This window comes from Nothoprocta perdicaria, unplaced genomic scaffold (genome assembly GCF_003342845.1).
Source record: "Nothoprocta perdicaria isolate Ctin4 unplaced genomic scaffold, notPer1 scaffold_91, whole genome shotgun sequence".
Classification (NCBI taxonomy): Eukaryota; Metazoa; Chordata; class Aves; order Tinamiformes; family Tinamidae; genus Nothoprocta; species Nothoprocta perdicaria.
Genome location: NW_020456210.1, coordinates 988,923 through 1,004,494, shown reverse-complemented (window position 1 = coordinate 1,004,494; position 15,572 = coordinate 988,923). Strand labels below are relative to the sequence as shown.

Genomic DNA, 15,572 nt, shown 5'->3' with positions numbered 1-15,572 from the left:
TATGGCTGACTTTACGATGCTTCCCACGACCTGAAGAACTGTGTTTCAGGTAGCTAGTTGGGGCTAGCTCCAACAAAATGTGACGGACACGGCAATCTCCAGGGAAACACTCCTCAGCAGAAGTACCCTCCTGCTCTCTTCCCAAAGGCTATAGCAAAACAGCCTGCACAGCTTCCCTATCCCAGGTTTCCTGTGGCAGAGGAAGTGTTGTTCAGGCACMGTACAGGGATGTCTGATGTGTCTGAGCAAGAGCCCTGGGGGAGCAGAGGGCTGGCTGCCTGACCACAGCATCTCTTTCCCTTTCCATGGTTAGGCTGGAGTGCAACTGCCCTTCAAGACCGGGAGTAAGTTCAACTTACTCATCAGCGACCTGGAAGAAAGGCACCCCAGCTAGTTTGCCAATGATACAAGGCTGGGAGCAGTGACTGATACCCCAGAGGGCTGTGTTGTCATTGAGAGAAACCCAGACAGGCTGGAGAGGTGGGCAGAGAGGAACYTCATGAAKTCCAGCAGAGGCAAGTGCAGGGTCCTGCACCTGGGGAGGAGCAACCCCAGGCTGAGGGTTGACCTGCTGCAGAGCAGCTCCGCAATGAAGGACCTGGGAGTCCTGGTGGACAACAAAGTGACCCTGACCCTGCCATGTGCCCTTGGGGCCAAGGAGGCCAGTGGTCTCCTGGGGTGCATTGGGAAGAGCGTTGCCAGCAGGTCGAGGGAGGGGATCCTGCCCCTCTGCTCAGCCCTGGTGAGGCCACATGTGGAGTGCTGTGCCCAACGCTGGGCTTCCCAGCACAAGGGAGACATGGAGCTATGRAGAGGGTGCAGCATGGGGCTATGGAGATGATGAGRGGACTGGAGCATCTCTGCTATGAGGAGAGCCTGAGAGAGCTGGTGGGGTTAGCCTGGAGAAGAGCAGGCTGAGAGAGGATCTGATGAGCGTGTGCAAACACCTCAAGGGAGGGTGCCAAGAGGCCAGGCAGTTTTCCACGCAGCGAGGAGAACCTTCTTKCCTGTGGGGGTGACAGCGCGCGGCGCTGCGCTGCGCAGGCTGCCGGGCAGGCGGTGCAGCCTCCTCAGGCACGCGCTCCCCGCTCGCGGGGCTCGCTCGCCGCACACGCGCCCCAGCGCTGCGCGCCGGCCGCCGCTCCGCGTGGGCCCTCCCGCCGCCCTCTCCGCGGCTCCGGCGCAGCGCGGGCAGCGCAGGGTGGGCAGCACAGCGTGGGCTGCACAGCGTGGGCTGCACAGCGTGGGCCGCACAGCACGGGCAGCGCAGCATGGGTGCCGCGTGGGCGCTGCGCGCGGCGCTGCTCTGCGGCGCGCTCAGCCTGTGCGCCGTGCGCGCCGCTCCGCGCGCGCAGCCCGACACGCTCTACGTGTGGGTCGGGGCGCCGCAGGCGCGGCTGCTCATCGGTAAGCGGGGTCCCCACGCGGCGCGGCRCGGCCCGGCRCGGCCGGCCCCGCGCCCACGGGCTCGCCTTTGCCCCCGCAGGCTTCGAGGAGGACATCCTGATCGTGTCCGAGGGCAGGATGGCCCCCTTCACGCACGACTTCAGGAAGGCGCAGCAGAGGATGCCCGCCATCCCCGTGAGCATCCCRGCCATGAATTTCACCTGGCTGGCGACGGGACGGGTAGGTGGCCGCGCCGCGGAGCGCGGGGAACTGTGCCCGGTGGCATCTGGAGGGGATGCACTCCGGGATTTCCCTTCTCTTTGAGCTCTTGCCTTCTCTTTGAGCTCTCCCGCTGAAAAGATAAGGGTGCACGGGGTGTTTTAGGGGAAAAAAAAGGCACAGGGCTTGACACACCGATAGCATGTGTTAAATCTGCATAAGGCTGTAGCACCTTAGTGTAAGGTATCAGGACTACAGAAACAAAAAACTCATTGTGACATAAAAAACAAAAATAGATTAAAATCTTCTTTTTTTAATGTTCCACGTTGATCTTATAAAATAAATAGCTTGATGAACATGAAACTATATGCCTTCAGATATTCAATGAAAATTAACTGTACAGTTCAGCTCATTGCAACTTCACTGATTTAGTTGTGTTGCTGGTTGTTTAAAGATACTCTTTGCGTCCACAGGATTTGTTTGCCTTTAAGTTGTTGCTGTCAGAGAGCCTTGTAATTTTTTTCCATCCTCATAATGCCTTTGAGTCTCCAAAATGTCTTTCTTCTTCTTTTAAAGGCAGTAGGGAATACAGAGACAGAAAACTTACTCACAGAGTCTAAACGACTTGTACAAAGTCACTCAAGCTCCAATCCCATTTTACAGAGAAAACAGCATCATACATCAAGGACTCACATGTAAATAACTTTGTAAATAGTAAGTGTGTTTCAGCACTGTATTTCTTGCCCTGTGCCTCTATCTCCTGTTGCCATCCCTGGCAAAAACAAAAGTACTTCTTTTTGCAAAGCAAGCTCGAGAAGTTAGCCTGAACCCTACACCTCTTATCCTTCTTGGTATTATCCCGTTCTCCCTCTTTTGCAGCCTACAAGAGAGTTCATTAGCAAATGATGACTGTAACACTGATTTCAATGGGAAGAGCCACAGGCTCAAAGACAACATCAGTGCTTGCTGCCCTTGGTGCAGCCTGTGGGACAGAGCCCCTTCTGAATGGGGCCAGAGTGGCTTAACCAATAATTCCTTCTCCTCTTTCCTAAGTTACTAACTCCTGTTACACAGATCTTTCTTAACAAGTGAAATATGGAGATGGTTGAAGTTACATCACCACACTGCTCTGTTCCCAGAACAGTGTCAACTTTCAGATATTTACAAGTCAAGMAAGTGTTGAAACTAAGAGACCCTTCATTTATAGTCCCATCTAGCTACCCCTTACAACTACCTCCATGTGTACAGTCTTATTAGCTTTGGCTCTCTGGTCTTATAGCTGTGAATATTTGAATGCTAATGCTGATGTGCAGATGAACACAGGGATTTCAACCAGCAGGCTATGCAACAGAAAGTGTCTCAACCCTGTGGTGTTGTAGGACCTGGAAAAAAAACTAGCATGGTTAACATCCTAGAGGAAATGTCTGCTTTTTGGAAGCACAAATAGTACTGTTGKTTTTTTGCCTTGCTTGGAGGTGTTTGAGTACTGTTATCCACAGTCCTCTGTGGAACCCAGGGCACTCACGGTCTCTGTGCCACCCAACCTGTTACCTGAGGAGAAAGGATAGAAGCAGACATTAGTATTTCTGTAGTCCACAGGGCAGCAGCAGTTATTGACACACCCCAATGGGAAGGGGTAGCGTTATAAACAGAGTATGGTAAAAGTTATTTATGGCAATAGAACTCAGTTTCTCCAGTATTTCCAATATTTTGTGAGGCAAGGGAAAAAGACTTTATATAGGTGTTAAAATGTTTTTCCAGTGTTCTGTTTTGATTCTAAATATACTTCTTTAGAAGTTTCCACTGACACATCCAGGGAAATACAAAATATATACTAAATATTTGCTACCTTTATTCTGGCAGAGTACTTTTGTCTGGGGAATTTCCTAAGTCAGGAAAGGCAAAGGAAGGGGAAAGAAAAAAGGTCAAGGCAAAGGGAAAGGAAAAAAGAAGCAGGGGAGGGAAAGGCAAGGCAAGGCAAGGCAAGGGAGAAGAAAAGTAAAAGGCAAGGGAGAAAGGAAAGGGGAAGGAGAATGAGGAAGGGAAGGGGAAAGGAAAAAAGAAAGGACAGGCAGGAATGAAGAAGGAATGGAAATGGAAATAAATTGTAGCATTCTTTGATAGATACAAGAAAAGCACCCAGGGATTAAGGTAGTAAATTACATTCTGTCAGACAGCTGTTAACTACCATGCTGTTGTCTTCTTTCTGCTAAAACTGAAACCATTTCTTTTGTGAGCACCTTGTATTTCAAGTTTTGTAACCCTCTTACCCTTGTATCTCACCAAAGAGATCGGAAGATATTTTCCAGGGGCTCCAAAGTTTGAGGCAGTGGCAATAGTGTTTGCCACAGCCCCTGGCAGAACAGACCCTTTGTGGATATCTGCAGATATCAGACTGCTTCTGAATGAATACAGGAGATCTTGCCTACATCAATGCACAGCTCCCAGCCACGCTGTTGCAGGATCTCCAGCAATGCAAGGTTGTTTCTCCTGCCAGGCACTTGTGCAAAGCAGATATAAATATCCTGTGGGTAGTTTGCATCTACTTTGCATCTATTAGGAAGTTACATTCCTAATATTGTGACCTGTGTGTCCTGGATCCATTATGCATGCCRAGTTTTTTGTATGGTAAAGGAAAACTTAAAACCATTTTCAATCGAAAAGATGAACCAAGGAAAACTATTAGTTGCTTTTAGTCCCTAATCCGTTAGTACAAATTAGGGGAAAATCAAAATTTAGGACTCTGGAGGTGCTGAATAGCCACTTCTCCAGGTGAAGTCAAGATGAGCCACGAGTGTTGAGAACACTAAGATACTGCAGGACAAGACTGTTGTRTTTGTTTAGAAAAAAAATCATCTGGGTAAACTGGCAGCTGTAGAGATTCTTCCATGTTTGCAAAGTTTAAAATAACAGCCAGTGCCAATGTAATAGGACATAGTATGTATCTGTGTAAACACTGGAAGTCACTTGTGTTGCTTCATGCTCTCATTCTGGATGGATGTGTTTTGGGAAAAAGATAATGAGTTTGGGGAGTCTTGCCCTCTGGATGCCRAGGTGGGGAAGGCTGCGCTCATAGACTTCCCAATGGGAGAAGAATAGATCCTGTTATGCCAGCTAGTGCTACCTCACTACTAAATGCTGTTTCACCAGTGGAAAGCAGCAAAGATTGCAAAGATAACATGATAACATCATTTCTGCAGTGCTTAAGAACATACGACCAGTATTCGAACTCCAAATCCACAAACATCAGTATGCACAATTAACTTTCAGAGGGACTTCTGTTAGCAATAAAATTTAAGTGCACATCTGAGTAYGGTGGGARGAACTTTATCACAAAGAAAAATGAYTAATCAGAGCACAGGAAACTAATACTTATAATTCTGTGATAGAGCAGCCAGTCAGGTTGATTTCATAGATGGGACATGAAAAAAAGGAAACAAAAAGTAAGCAGGAATTTGTGGTCTGCATCAATCTTGGGCATGATCCCTGTTCTGCTGTGTGGTCAAACGTGAGCCCATTGCGTGACATCTGGATACTCAGYTGTGTGCTGGTGTGTGAGTGGGAATCGATCTATATGACGGGTTTGTTAATATGGCATGCACATTATATATAGCAAAGATAGAGCAGTGGTGTGCTGCAGGATGCATGCCTTTTGGTGGCACGACAGAAGTCCTGTCCTGGGACTCATGTGCACGAGGTCAATGCCGTGGTCTAAGGGGGCTTCTGGTCATAGGACAAGATGGACTCTCGGGAGGTAAGGGGACATCTCAGTGCGTAGCTCTCAGGGCCTATATCAGAAGCAGTTGTACCTGTCCTACTGGAAGGGCTGGGTTGCTGCAGATCAGAGAGGTATTGCCAAGAGTGAGGAGAGCAGAAAGACACACRTCTCCTCGGGAGAGCTGGGGAATGTCTGTTATCAGGGCAGTTTCTAGTGTTGTTTCTGTGTTGTAAAGGTTAGAAAAGGGTATAAAATCACGGCTCTTGGTGAGTTCTGATCTCAGCAATCTCAAATCCCAAGTAGCTTCACTGCACTCTTTGGAATTGCCCTATATTGCTGAGACATAGCCTGGTGGTCCCAGCTATGCTAGGAGCTTTATATTTCCTTGTCTTGAGAAAAACTAGTAAGACCACTCATTTTAAGGCATTATTATTTCAATAGGGAGCTCCTTTCAAACATCACTCTTTCCCTGATAGACTAAAAGAAAACAAAAGACGGTGAATTGCAAAACAAACACTTCTTCAAAGAAACTGCTGAACTTTTCTTAGCTCTTATTTATGCCCAGTGACATAGTGGGACTCTTCAACTTTAAAATAGTGTCTCATGTGCACAGTTCACTATGGCTGTTTTGGAAGTTTGGTTAATGCAATTGCATAAACTCACACTCTTGAGATTTACAGTAGTACCTGCACTGTGGTTTCGTGTCGCCAAACGGAAGAAATACTTTCTTTCCTGACCTCTATACCAAAAGTTCGATGGGCAATGTGAAGATGTTTACATACTGTGAGCATGATTTTTAGACAGGGGGTTCTCATATTGAAAGCACAGCTCCAAACCTTTAATATTTAGATTCTCTTCGGTTGTGGTATTTGGCGTCTCAGTGTTGTAGACATGCCACCGGGGATCAAAGTAATGCTGTAGAGATCCCACTTCACTTAGTAAAGCAGGCATGTGCCAGCCATCTGTTGCATCTGCTGATAGAAAACAGCAGTAAAGCTGCTCAAAGTTTTGCCAAGAAGGAGAGGGSGGTTTATTGCTCAGCAGAGATGAGTTACAAGGCACCTTGTAGTGTAGGCTACATCTGGTTTCCATAGTAATTTACATGGTATATGTGTAAACCACACAATTATTCTTTTTATACAGCAGTGTAAAGCTGGGTTGAATAAATCCCTCTTCAAGATTTTTGTTGTTTATCCTTTCTGTAAATATCCTAATACATTTTAACAAAAAACTGAAGTAATAAAATATTCTCACTACTTTTACAACAGTAGTTGCATTGTATGCAACATAACTGTTGAAAAGTACTGAAACTCACAGGACAAATCCAAAATTTTAGACTATATTTTGTGAAAACATGCAGATTTCTCTCTGTATAGTCAACAGTTTTCCTGAAATATAAATATGCTTTCCTTCTCTCTTTGAAACTGAAAATGTTTTCCGTCAATATCACCTCTTTTCTACAGGCAATTTCTAAGTATGTTCTGGGGTTCTAAAGTTAATATCATTAAAATTAATGCCATAGAATAAAAAGTAAGAACTAACTATAATGAGAACTATCTGGAAGACTTTTTTAATGTRTGTAAGAACTTATTTTGATCTTGGGCTTTCCAAACAGCTTTTGGAATAGCTAAGCTTTGGATCAAGTATGAATGACTTCTAGTAAAATGTCCTACGTGCATAAAAAAACCCACATTCTCTGTAGGTCATGCACAAATGGATAGATTATGGCATGATTCAGGGCTTTCAAAACACTAATGCATAGTAGGTACTAGCATCATATTGAATTTAATTTTTACTATTGCCTTTACCTTAACACAGAACAACAAGCTCCCCAAATCCTCCGAGTTCTGCACTTTAAAGTAGTTGAAGTATGTCCTCCATTCTAAGGAAATAATAGAAACTCGTTATCTAAATATTCAAAATCAGTGCTTTAAGTCTGAAAGATGGTTGTCTCATTTACCTCTTGTGGCACTTCATGTTGATGGTGCTTCTTACAAACTGAGGGTCTTGGTTATGTTGAGGAGTCTTTACAGACTCCTTCTACAGGGTATTTTCTGGTTATTCTACTGAGTCATCCTACAGAGATGCAGCTGGAGTTAAGAAATGCAGAATACAAACGAAGCCACTGCTGAGTAAACTGGAGGCAGATCTAGGTTTGAGGAGAGGGCGTTTTATACCCACTATGATGTGTCTTGGCCTTTGGGAGGAGATGAGAACAGAGACCAGACCAGCAGCCTCTACAGCTTTTTAGGTGTTGTGTGAAAATGTCTTTCTTTTTGCTTTTAACTTAATAATTTGATTTTGTATATTAATTAGAGACCTCCCTATATCACTTGGGGCATCCAGATCTTCATATTTTGTCATACAGGCCCCTCCTTTCCTCTTATCATTCTTCGTATCCTACTCTGAACCTTTTCTAGTTATAGCTCTCCATCATCTATTTTCTTTTAAGAAAGGTTGACCAAAATTAGTATTCAAGAATTAAGTCCACAAGATTTGCAAGGACATTTTCCTTAACAAAAAAAAAAAAAAAAAAAAAAAAAAGTTTTCTATTTTACTTTCTACAGTTTTCCTGAGTGTTTTAATATTCCATTTCCAATTTTGATCACTTTTCAGTGCTAAGGGAACCATCTGCAATCATCAGAGCATAATTTCCTGGATAATAATAATAGCTAATTTAAAATGTCCCATTATGTTTCACAAGTTTTCCATCTGCATGTCACTTCACATTTATCAACCCTGATTTTGATCTATGGTTTTACCAACCAGTCACTTGATATCATGTTGACATCTCCTTCAGAGAGAGCTTTAGTTGTGACCTCTCTAATATTAGTAAACTTTGTCAACTTACTATTCATTCCCTTTTCTGCAATTATGATGAATATTTTGAACAGGGCAGTTCTTGGATCCCCTTAGTAATCTCTCTTCATTGTGAATGCTGACGATTTACAAACTGTTTATAGAACTGGCCAATTCCAACCACCAAGTACAAATTCACAGCAGGACTTGTCTCTTATCTGAGACGGTTTGGTGTCTTTTGGAGGTTTTGATCTGGGCAATTCTGAAAAGCTCTATAGAAACTTAACTGTGCTATACTGACCAGGTCACTCTTATCTGCATGCTTTTTGACACTTCTGACAGGCTAGTCCCTACAAAAGCTTTATGGAGTCTTCCCTGGATATGGTYTTTAATTGAGTAGCTATTGATAGGTTTTCAGACCTTGTAGTCATCAGCTCTCCCAGTGTCTATTGGAGCCTTGTTCAAAAATTGACATGATTCTTGCTATCTTCCTGTAATATCAAGATGAGTTAAATAAGTTTTAGTTATTCCTAAGTTCCAAATTAAATCTCAGCACTTTAATACCTGAATATTTTAAAACTCTTAGGTGGCAGCAGCTGGGTTTAGCAATCTTTTACTGTTTTCCCCCCAACCCTGCAAAGCTCTGTTATTGATACCTCAATCTGAAAGAACTTGTTAGGCTTCATGAAGCAACTCTCTAGTGTGGGAATCTACTAAGTTTCTCCTTCATGAGCATAAATGCAAAATATTCATTTACCTTTTGGGCAYTTGCTGTTTCTTCTTTAGGGAGATCTTATTTGCACCTTCTCTTCAGCTGTGAGCCTCACTGACTTGACAATTTTGTCCTTCTTAAGCATTTCAAAACATTCTGCTAGTAGTTTTGAAGTCTTCAATAAATAACATCTTTTTTTGGTTTTTTTTTTTGACTTTCTGGTTTGTGGCTTTCGATTTAGCATGCCAAGGTTTTTAGTTTTCTATTTTCCTTTTTGCACACAAATTCCACTTTTTGAAGGAACCAGTTCTATTTCTATTAGTCTTTTTTTATTCTGATGTTCAGCCAGACCAGAGTTTTGTAGTTTGTTTGTTACTTTATTTTTTATTTTTTTTTTTTAAGATTCAGGAAACTTCATTATATCAGATAGCAGCCCAGACATAGTGAGTGAATAACTCAGTCGTACAAACTACACAGCAAAGAATTCAGAATTGCATTACAACCCACAATTTTCACAGCAAAACCTACAGGATTCTTTGCAATTCTTTTTATATATAAAATTGGATAGATGTCTGAGGATGTAAGTGCACATTTCAATAAAAGCAAAAGATRTTGGTATTTTCCATTATGTAGATAACTTTTTTAAAAATTGCAAGATAAATGGAAGGAACATAAAACCACCTTAGTTTTTGCTAAGTTGTTGCATATATGATTAAACTTGCTCCCTCCCCCACTTCTATTTGGTTTGTGAAGACTGACATTTCAAATTCTTAATTGTCATAAACTATGATTATAATAAAATACACACAATAATATGGTGTTGTTGACAGATTAGCTCTTCTCGTATACTGAACCTCCACTGAGATTCATGCACTGAAAGCATCTGGGTTATCTGTGACAATTTGAGCTGAGCCAGTAATTTGAAGTAACAGAACTGCATCTTGATGAGTGCCTGTGCACTGAGAAGAGCTGCATTTTCCATTTGGAAACCCATAATCATCTTTGTGGTCTTTTGCTGGACATGCTACACTATGTCCATGTTTTGTACTTGAGATACGGTACTCCACTTGAAGCAGAGAAGGATCAACCAGGTGGCAGTTTTCTTCTTAAAGTAGCCTAGGAAGTGGCTGCCTTTTATTTTATTTTATTTTATTTTATTTTATTTTATTTTATTTTATTTTATTTTATTTTATTTTATTTTATTTTATTTTTTGCTGTGGGGTGAACACAGTGAGCTTGTGTTCAAGTTATTGTACAGTGGAACCCCCTGTGTCTTTTTCTATAGGGTTGTTTTCAGTCAGTTAGTCTCCAGCCTGTATTCCACAATGGAGTCATTACTCCTCAGGTGCAGGACATGGCCTTTCCCACTGCTGAACTTCATGCGTTTCCTACTGGACCATTTCTGCAGCTCGTTGACGTCCTTCTGTTTGGTAGCACAACTGTCTGGTGTGTCAACTGCTGCTCCCTGTTCTCTATCATTTGTGAGCTTGTTTCAAATGCACTGTGTCCCATCATCCAGGTCTTTAATGAAGATGCTAAACAGTATGAACCCCTGGGGTACACCACTGGCCTCCAGCTGGAGTTGATGCCACTGATCACTACCCTCAGAGCYGAGCAGTTGAGCTAGTTTTCAATCCACCTCACTGATTGTTTATCTATCCTGTGCTTCATCAGTTTGTCTGTGAGGATGGTATTGAAGACAGGGCTGAAAGACTTACTAAACTCAAGATAAACAACATTTACCGCTCTCATCTCATCCAAGACAGTCATCTCTTTTATAGATGGCTATCAGGTTGGTGAAGCATAATTTCACCTTCATAAATCTATGCTGACTACTCCAAATCATCTTCTTTTCCTTCATATGTCTGGAAATGTTTTCCAGGATTAGTTGCTCCATCAGCTTCCTGAGGATTGAGGTGAGGTTCACTTGCCCGTAGTTTTCCATATTCTCCTTCTGGCTCTGTTTGAAGACAGGAGTGACCTTTCCCTTCTTCCAGTCCTGAGTAACCTCTCCTGATTGCCATGATCTTTCAAAGAGTATCGAGAGCAGCCTTGCAATGACATTCACCTGCTCCCTCAGCAGTCATGGGACTCATGGGTGAATCCCAGCATGTCCTACAGACTTAYGTATGTCTAGTCTATGTATGTTTAAATATTGCCCACCCTAATCCTCTGCCACAAAGGAGGTGTCTTACTTCTTGGAAATCTCTTGCTCTCAGAGAGTCTAGGATACAAAAACAGCAGTAGCACAAAACTGAGACTGACTGATACAATCACAGCAAAGCAGCACAACAAAATCTGCCTCAGAAAAAAATATTATAAATTAAAAAAAARGCCAAAATCTGCCTTAGAAGAAGTATCGTAAATAAAGTAAAGCCAAAGAACTTTTCAAAAGTTTCCAAAGAACTTCCAAAGAATTTTCGAAGTCCCATGCAAGCATTGGGAAGACAGTATCCAAACACAATTCCTTAATTCCACCATTGCATGTGCCTATTTAAATTCCATTTGTTGGAGACCACTTTGCTGCTCAGAAATGCTGAGGAGTTAGTGACTAGTCTAAGCAGTCATGGAAAGACACTAGACTCAGTAAAGAGAAACTTGCAGGACAGAAATGCCCTAGCAAAGGGCTGGGATTGTCTCTATTTCAACCACACAAGAGCCCTCTCCTCCCCACCTTTCTTTTTTTTTTTTTTTTTTTTTTGCATCTAACAGACGCAGGATGGATGTATGAAAATTTGCTTTGTTTTATTACACCCTGGTGGGCTCCATCTCATTAGGCTGTACAAGGGCAATTACCTTCCAGCTACTCTAGCACTTGTTGCCCTTGCTGCCAAATACTTCCATATATAACTGGGAGACTAAACAGCACTTTCAGAACTGGTCCCACACATCCTCTGAAGTCGCTCCTTAGCTGGGATAAACAATCAGCTAAACCCAACCGATGCTAAAGGAAATAAATACGCCTGACATCAAACCTGGCAGTCTGCCAGCCKTAGGTTCTGGCCCAGCACCAGAGAAAACAAATTCCCCAAACAGCAGCCCACTAATGAGAAGACCTGTCACCAGCTCTGCGCACTCCGGCACAGAAACCAGCAGCACGAGCAGCACTGCCAGCCTCCACAGCCTGCTGGACCATCATAAACATCAGAACAGAGAGCTGGTTCACAGCCTGGAGTAGTGGGGTTAGGAATCTTTTTCTTTTTTTCTGAGCCTACAGAGTTCACAACTTTCTGATAGGTTCTATGTGCAGTGTTTTCTCCTTGCTCTGAACTTGCAGATGTGGAAATATTGATATAGTCAGTGGGAGGCAGAGATTGAAAACCACAGTGGCAAATATCAAATCTATTGAGCAGTAAGGAGTACAAGTACAAGCTTCAGTCTGTTCCTTYTAAACTTCAGTAAACACTGCTTTCATTTTCCCAAGTTTGAGCCTTAGCCAGTTCTCTTTCTTGAAGTCATTCTGGGAAATAAATTGAACTGTTAAAACAGAGTCCATTTGAGTTACCAGATTGAAACAAATTTATTTTTTCCTTCTGAAGCCACACATACATCAAATAGCTGCAAGCGACTGCATACCTGTGGGATCCCATGCAGGGAGAACAGACAGGCTGCACAGCAGAGCACACCAGGATCTGTCAGAGATGAAGGAGAAGTGAAATACAGTTATCTGTCTGGATCTGGAATCGCAAGCTACAGATGAAAGGCATAGCCGTATTAGAAGTTGAGAAATAATTTATCAGCAGGGCATGCTGGTAACTATAATCTATATATTTTTTTTTGGTTGTTGTTGTTTCTCCCTCCTCCTCCTTCAAGTTTTGCACAAGAACATCTATTCAGATTGAGTAGGCATGATCGGATTTCTGTATTTGCAAAGAAGCATTGCTGAAAGCTCATGTCCCAGTATGCTGTTCCCTTCCAGCCAGCGCTGTGGAGGAAGGTAAAAGGTGGAGAAGTCTTTATTGCTCCATCTGGACAGAAACGAGAGGCCTTCATCRCATCAGGAACCACTTGGGTTTTATTCTTTTACTTGACATATCAGCAGAATCCCTTTGATGGGAAAAAGTGTGTGCATTACCTTGCCCCCAATGTAGTTCACATTTGAACTTTATCAGTGCAGATATCCCGCCTAATTAATGGGCCTTTTTTAATAGAGCTAAGTTTGTGTGGAAGGCATTATTTATTTGTATTTCTTTTCATTTCATTACTTACTGTTTAACTCGGTACTGTGAGACATCTCTAATCTTTCTGTTAAAACATGAGGTTTTGTATAACATTTCCTCCATTTTCTTAAAGACAAAGGACTGAAATGGCAGACAGTAATAAAAAGAAGGAACTTTGTTCCTCAAGAATTTAGAAGTTAGAAAAKATTTTGCATGCTGGATAAACTTAATCTTATCCAGGCAGCAGAGTGACCTTTTCCTCTTCACTTTGAGAGGGCCACAGAAGGGAGCCCCTTCCCTGCGCAGTGGGAAGGTCTTCAGGAGAGCCCTTCTTCTGATAGTCGCGTCTTCCTTCACTGAAGCTCTCCTGGTCTGTACATGCGTGGTCCTCTCTGGTACCTCTTAGGAGATCCACAGGAGGGAGCCCCTATGCTGTGCGCACCGCTGTTCCTGCAAAGGCTCCGCTCTGCTTTGCTTGAGCACCTCCAGATCCAAAGCAGCAATGAGCCTCTCCTTGAGCAAACAGCACCATCCTTAGCCAAGGCAGGTGAACCCCAGTGGATGCATTCCCTCACTGTACATGTACATGTAACTTTTAGGATCACAGAAAACACTGGAACAGCATGTTTGTCCACTCTCTTCTTTAACTCTTCTATAAAAAGTTTTTTTATTATTTCTTTCCTTCTGCTTGCAGGTTTCTTGCGTGCTGAGATATGTGACATATTCCATTTTCAAAGTACAACTCCCTGCCCACATCTCAGGAAGGTATTTAGACTCTTGCATTACTACGAATAAATCAGTTAATAAGAACACTCTCAGGTTTACAGATATGACAATCATGAATGACCTGAGCTATTCCCAGTGTATAACCCCAACGAACGGAGGTTCGTTAGGGTGACAGAGCCCTGGCACAGGCTGCCCAGGGAGGCTGTGGAATCTCCTTCTCTGGAGGTCTTCCAAAYGCGCCCGGATGCCGCCCTGTGCCCTGTGCTCTGGGTGTCCCTGCTGGAGCAGGAACATTGGACTAGATGATCTCTAGAGGTCCCTTCCAACCTTTAAGACTCTGTGATTCTGTGAACAAGTGAAAGATCATATTCCTGAGGGCAGGATCAAGTGTTTGGATTTTTCATTTAGTTCATTCAGACAGTAAGTCTTGTCTACATGATAGTTCTTCCAGTTCACGTCAGGAATGTGCATGTTCCATTTGGGCACAGGTTCAGTTTCAGCAGTGCATCAAAAGAACCAATTTCTTACTGATATTTCTGGGCTTGGTTTCTTCCCTACTCCACGGCAATGAAATCTGAGAGTGCGCTGAGAAAACTGTCATCTGCCAAGGAGAAGAGAGAGATTAGCCTCACTGCCAGGGCAGTTCTGCAAGAGCTTCAACCCACTAATGGGTTGACCCAGCCCCTTTGCAGCGCAGCAGTGCTGYAGCGCAGGAGGTTGTGCTACTTCAGTGGTCCTTCAAGGACTGAGGCTCACACTCAGCCCTGAGCTACCCATGCGTTTAGTCAGTAAAGGCTGGTTTGGGGGATTTGGAGAACCTCCAGAGGCCTTTGCCTCCAGCTGAAGTTATGGATTGTGAGCACATCTGGGAACTATTGAGTGACAAACAGGACACCGTGGCCTTAGTTTGCAACATCAGATGGGATTTACTGTAGCTGTAACTCAAGGAATAAATTATAGCTTTTGAGCTCAGCAAAACTTTTTAATCTCAAATGTGAGAAGTTAGAGCTTTGACTTCTGCTGTCACTAGTTTCCCTTTGGTTTTTCTTCAGAGATATATTTGGGGATATCCACACATTCAGTGTATTTCTGGACTGCTGTCTGAAGGTGAGCTGTCTGATCATTATTTTCTTCAACCAAAAAAAAAAAAGAAATTAGGATCTCTGAAAAATATTCTTATGACGAACTTTCAGATGCTGGTGCCCTCTATAGGGGTAACTTTCAGGGCAAACTATAGGTCACATTATCCACAGCAAGGAGCAGCCAGAGGGATGCCCATCTCACAAAATAAACTTCATCCTACATACCTGAGGAGAACTTATTCCTCAGTGGGTGTGAGATGTGTTCACTTCTGGAAGCTCAGCTTTATCCTACTTGTCAAAATCTGTTCTGTTTTATTAATCTTCCTAATTTCTTTCATTATCCTCTAATGAAAGATTGTCCTGGCCTTGCAAGCACTGCCTACACTGAAACACAAGTTTTGTTTTTAATGAAGTTACTTTGAACAAAAATTTAACCTTGAAAGTGCCAGGATCACATCTTAATGCCATTGAAGAAAAAAAAAAAAACAGAAAAAGAGCACAGCTCTGCCTAGGTTCTTCTTCTGAACCATCTGTAAAGGAAGACTATGACAGAAAGAAAGGCAAAAAAAGGCAAAACTTGAACAGTAAGAAGGGATTATGTACAAGCAGTGCCTAGGGAAGGAAGGAAGAATTTTTTGACCAGTTGGTTTCTCAAAAAAAAGTTTCTAAAACTCAATATAATAACATGGCATGGAGAAAACTCTCCATGTTCTATAGCATGAGTCAGTACCTTATGTAAATTCAGAGCTCATTGTCTTTCTGAGATGTGC

The 15,572-nt window shown here is 42.9% G+C and overlaps 1 protein-coding gene across 1 annotated transcript in view; it reads left to right on the top strand.

Moving 5' to 3' along the window:
* The first annotated feature begins 1,271 nt into the window (after nucleotides 1–1,271).
* WIF1 (WNT inhibitory factor 1) overlaps nucleotides 1,272–15,572 on the top strand; it is a 40,945-nt gene continuing 26,644 nt past the window's right edge. Inside the window, exons 1-2 of the mRNA XM_026052787.1 lie at nucleotides 1,272–1,407; nucleotides 1,487–1,626. Of these exons, the coding sequence (XP_025908572.1) occupies nucleotides 1,272–1,407; nucleotides 1,487–1,626 (276 nt within the window). The remainder of the gene's footprint in view (nucleotides 1,408–1,486; nucleotides 1,627–15,572) is intronic.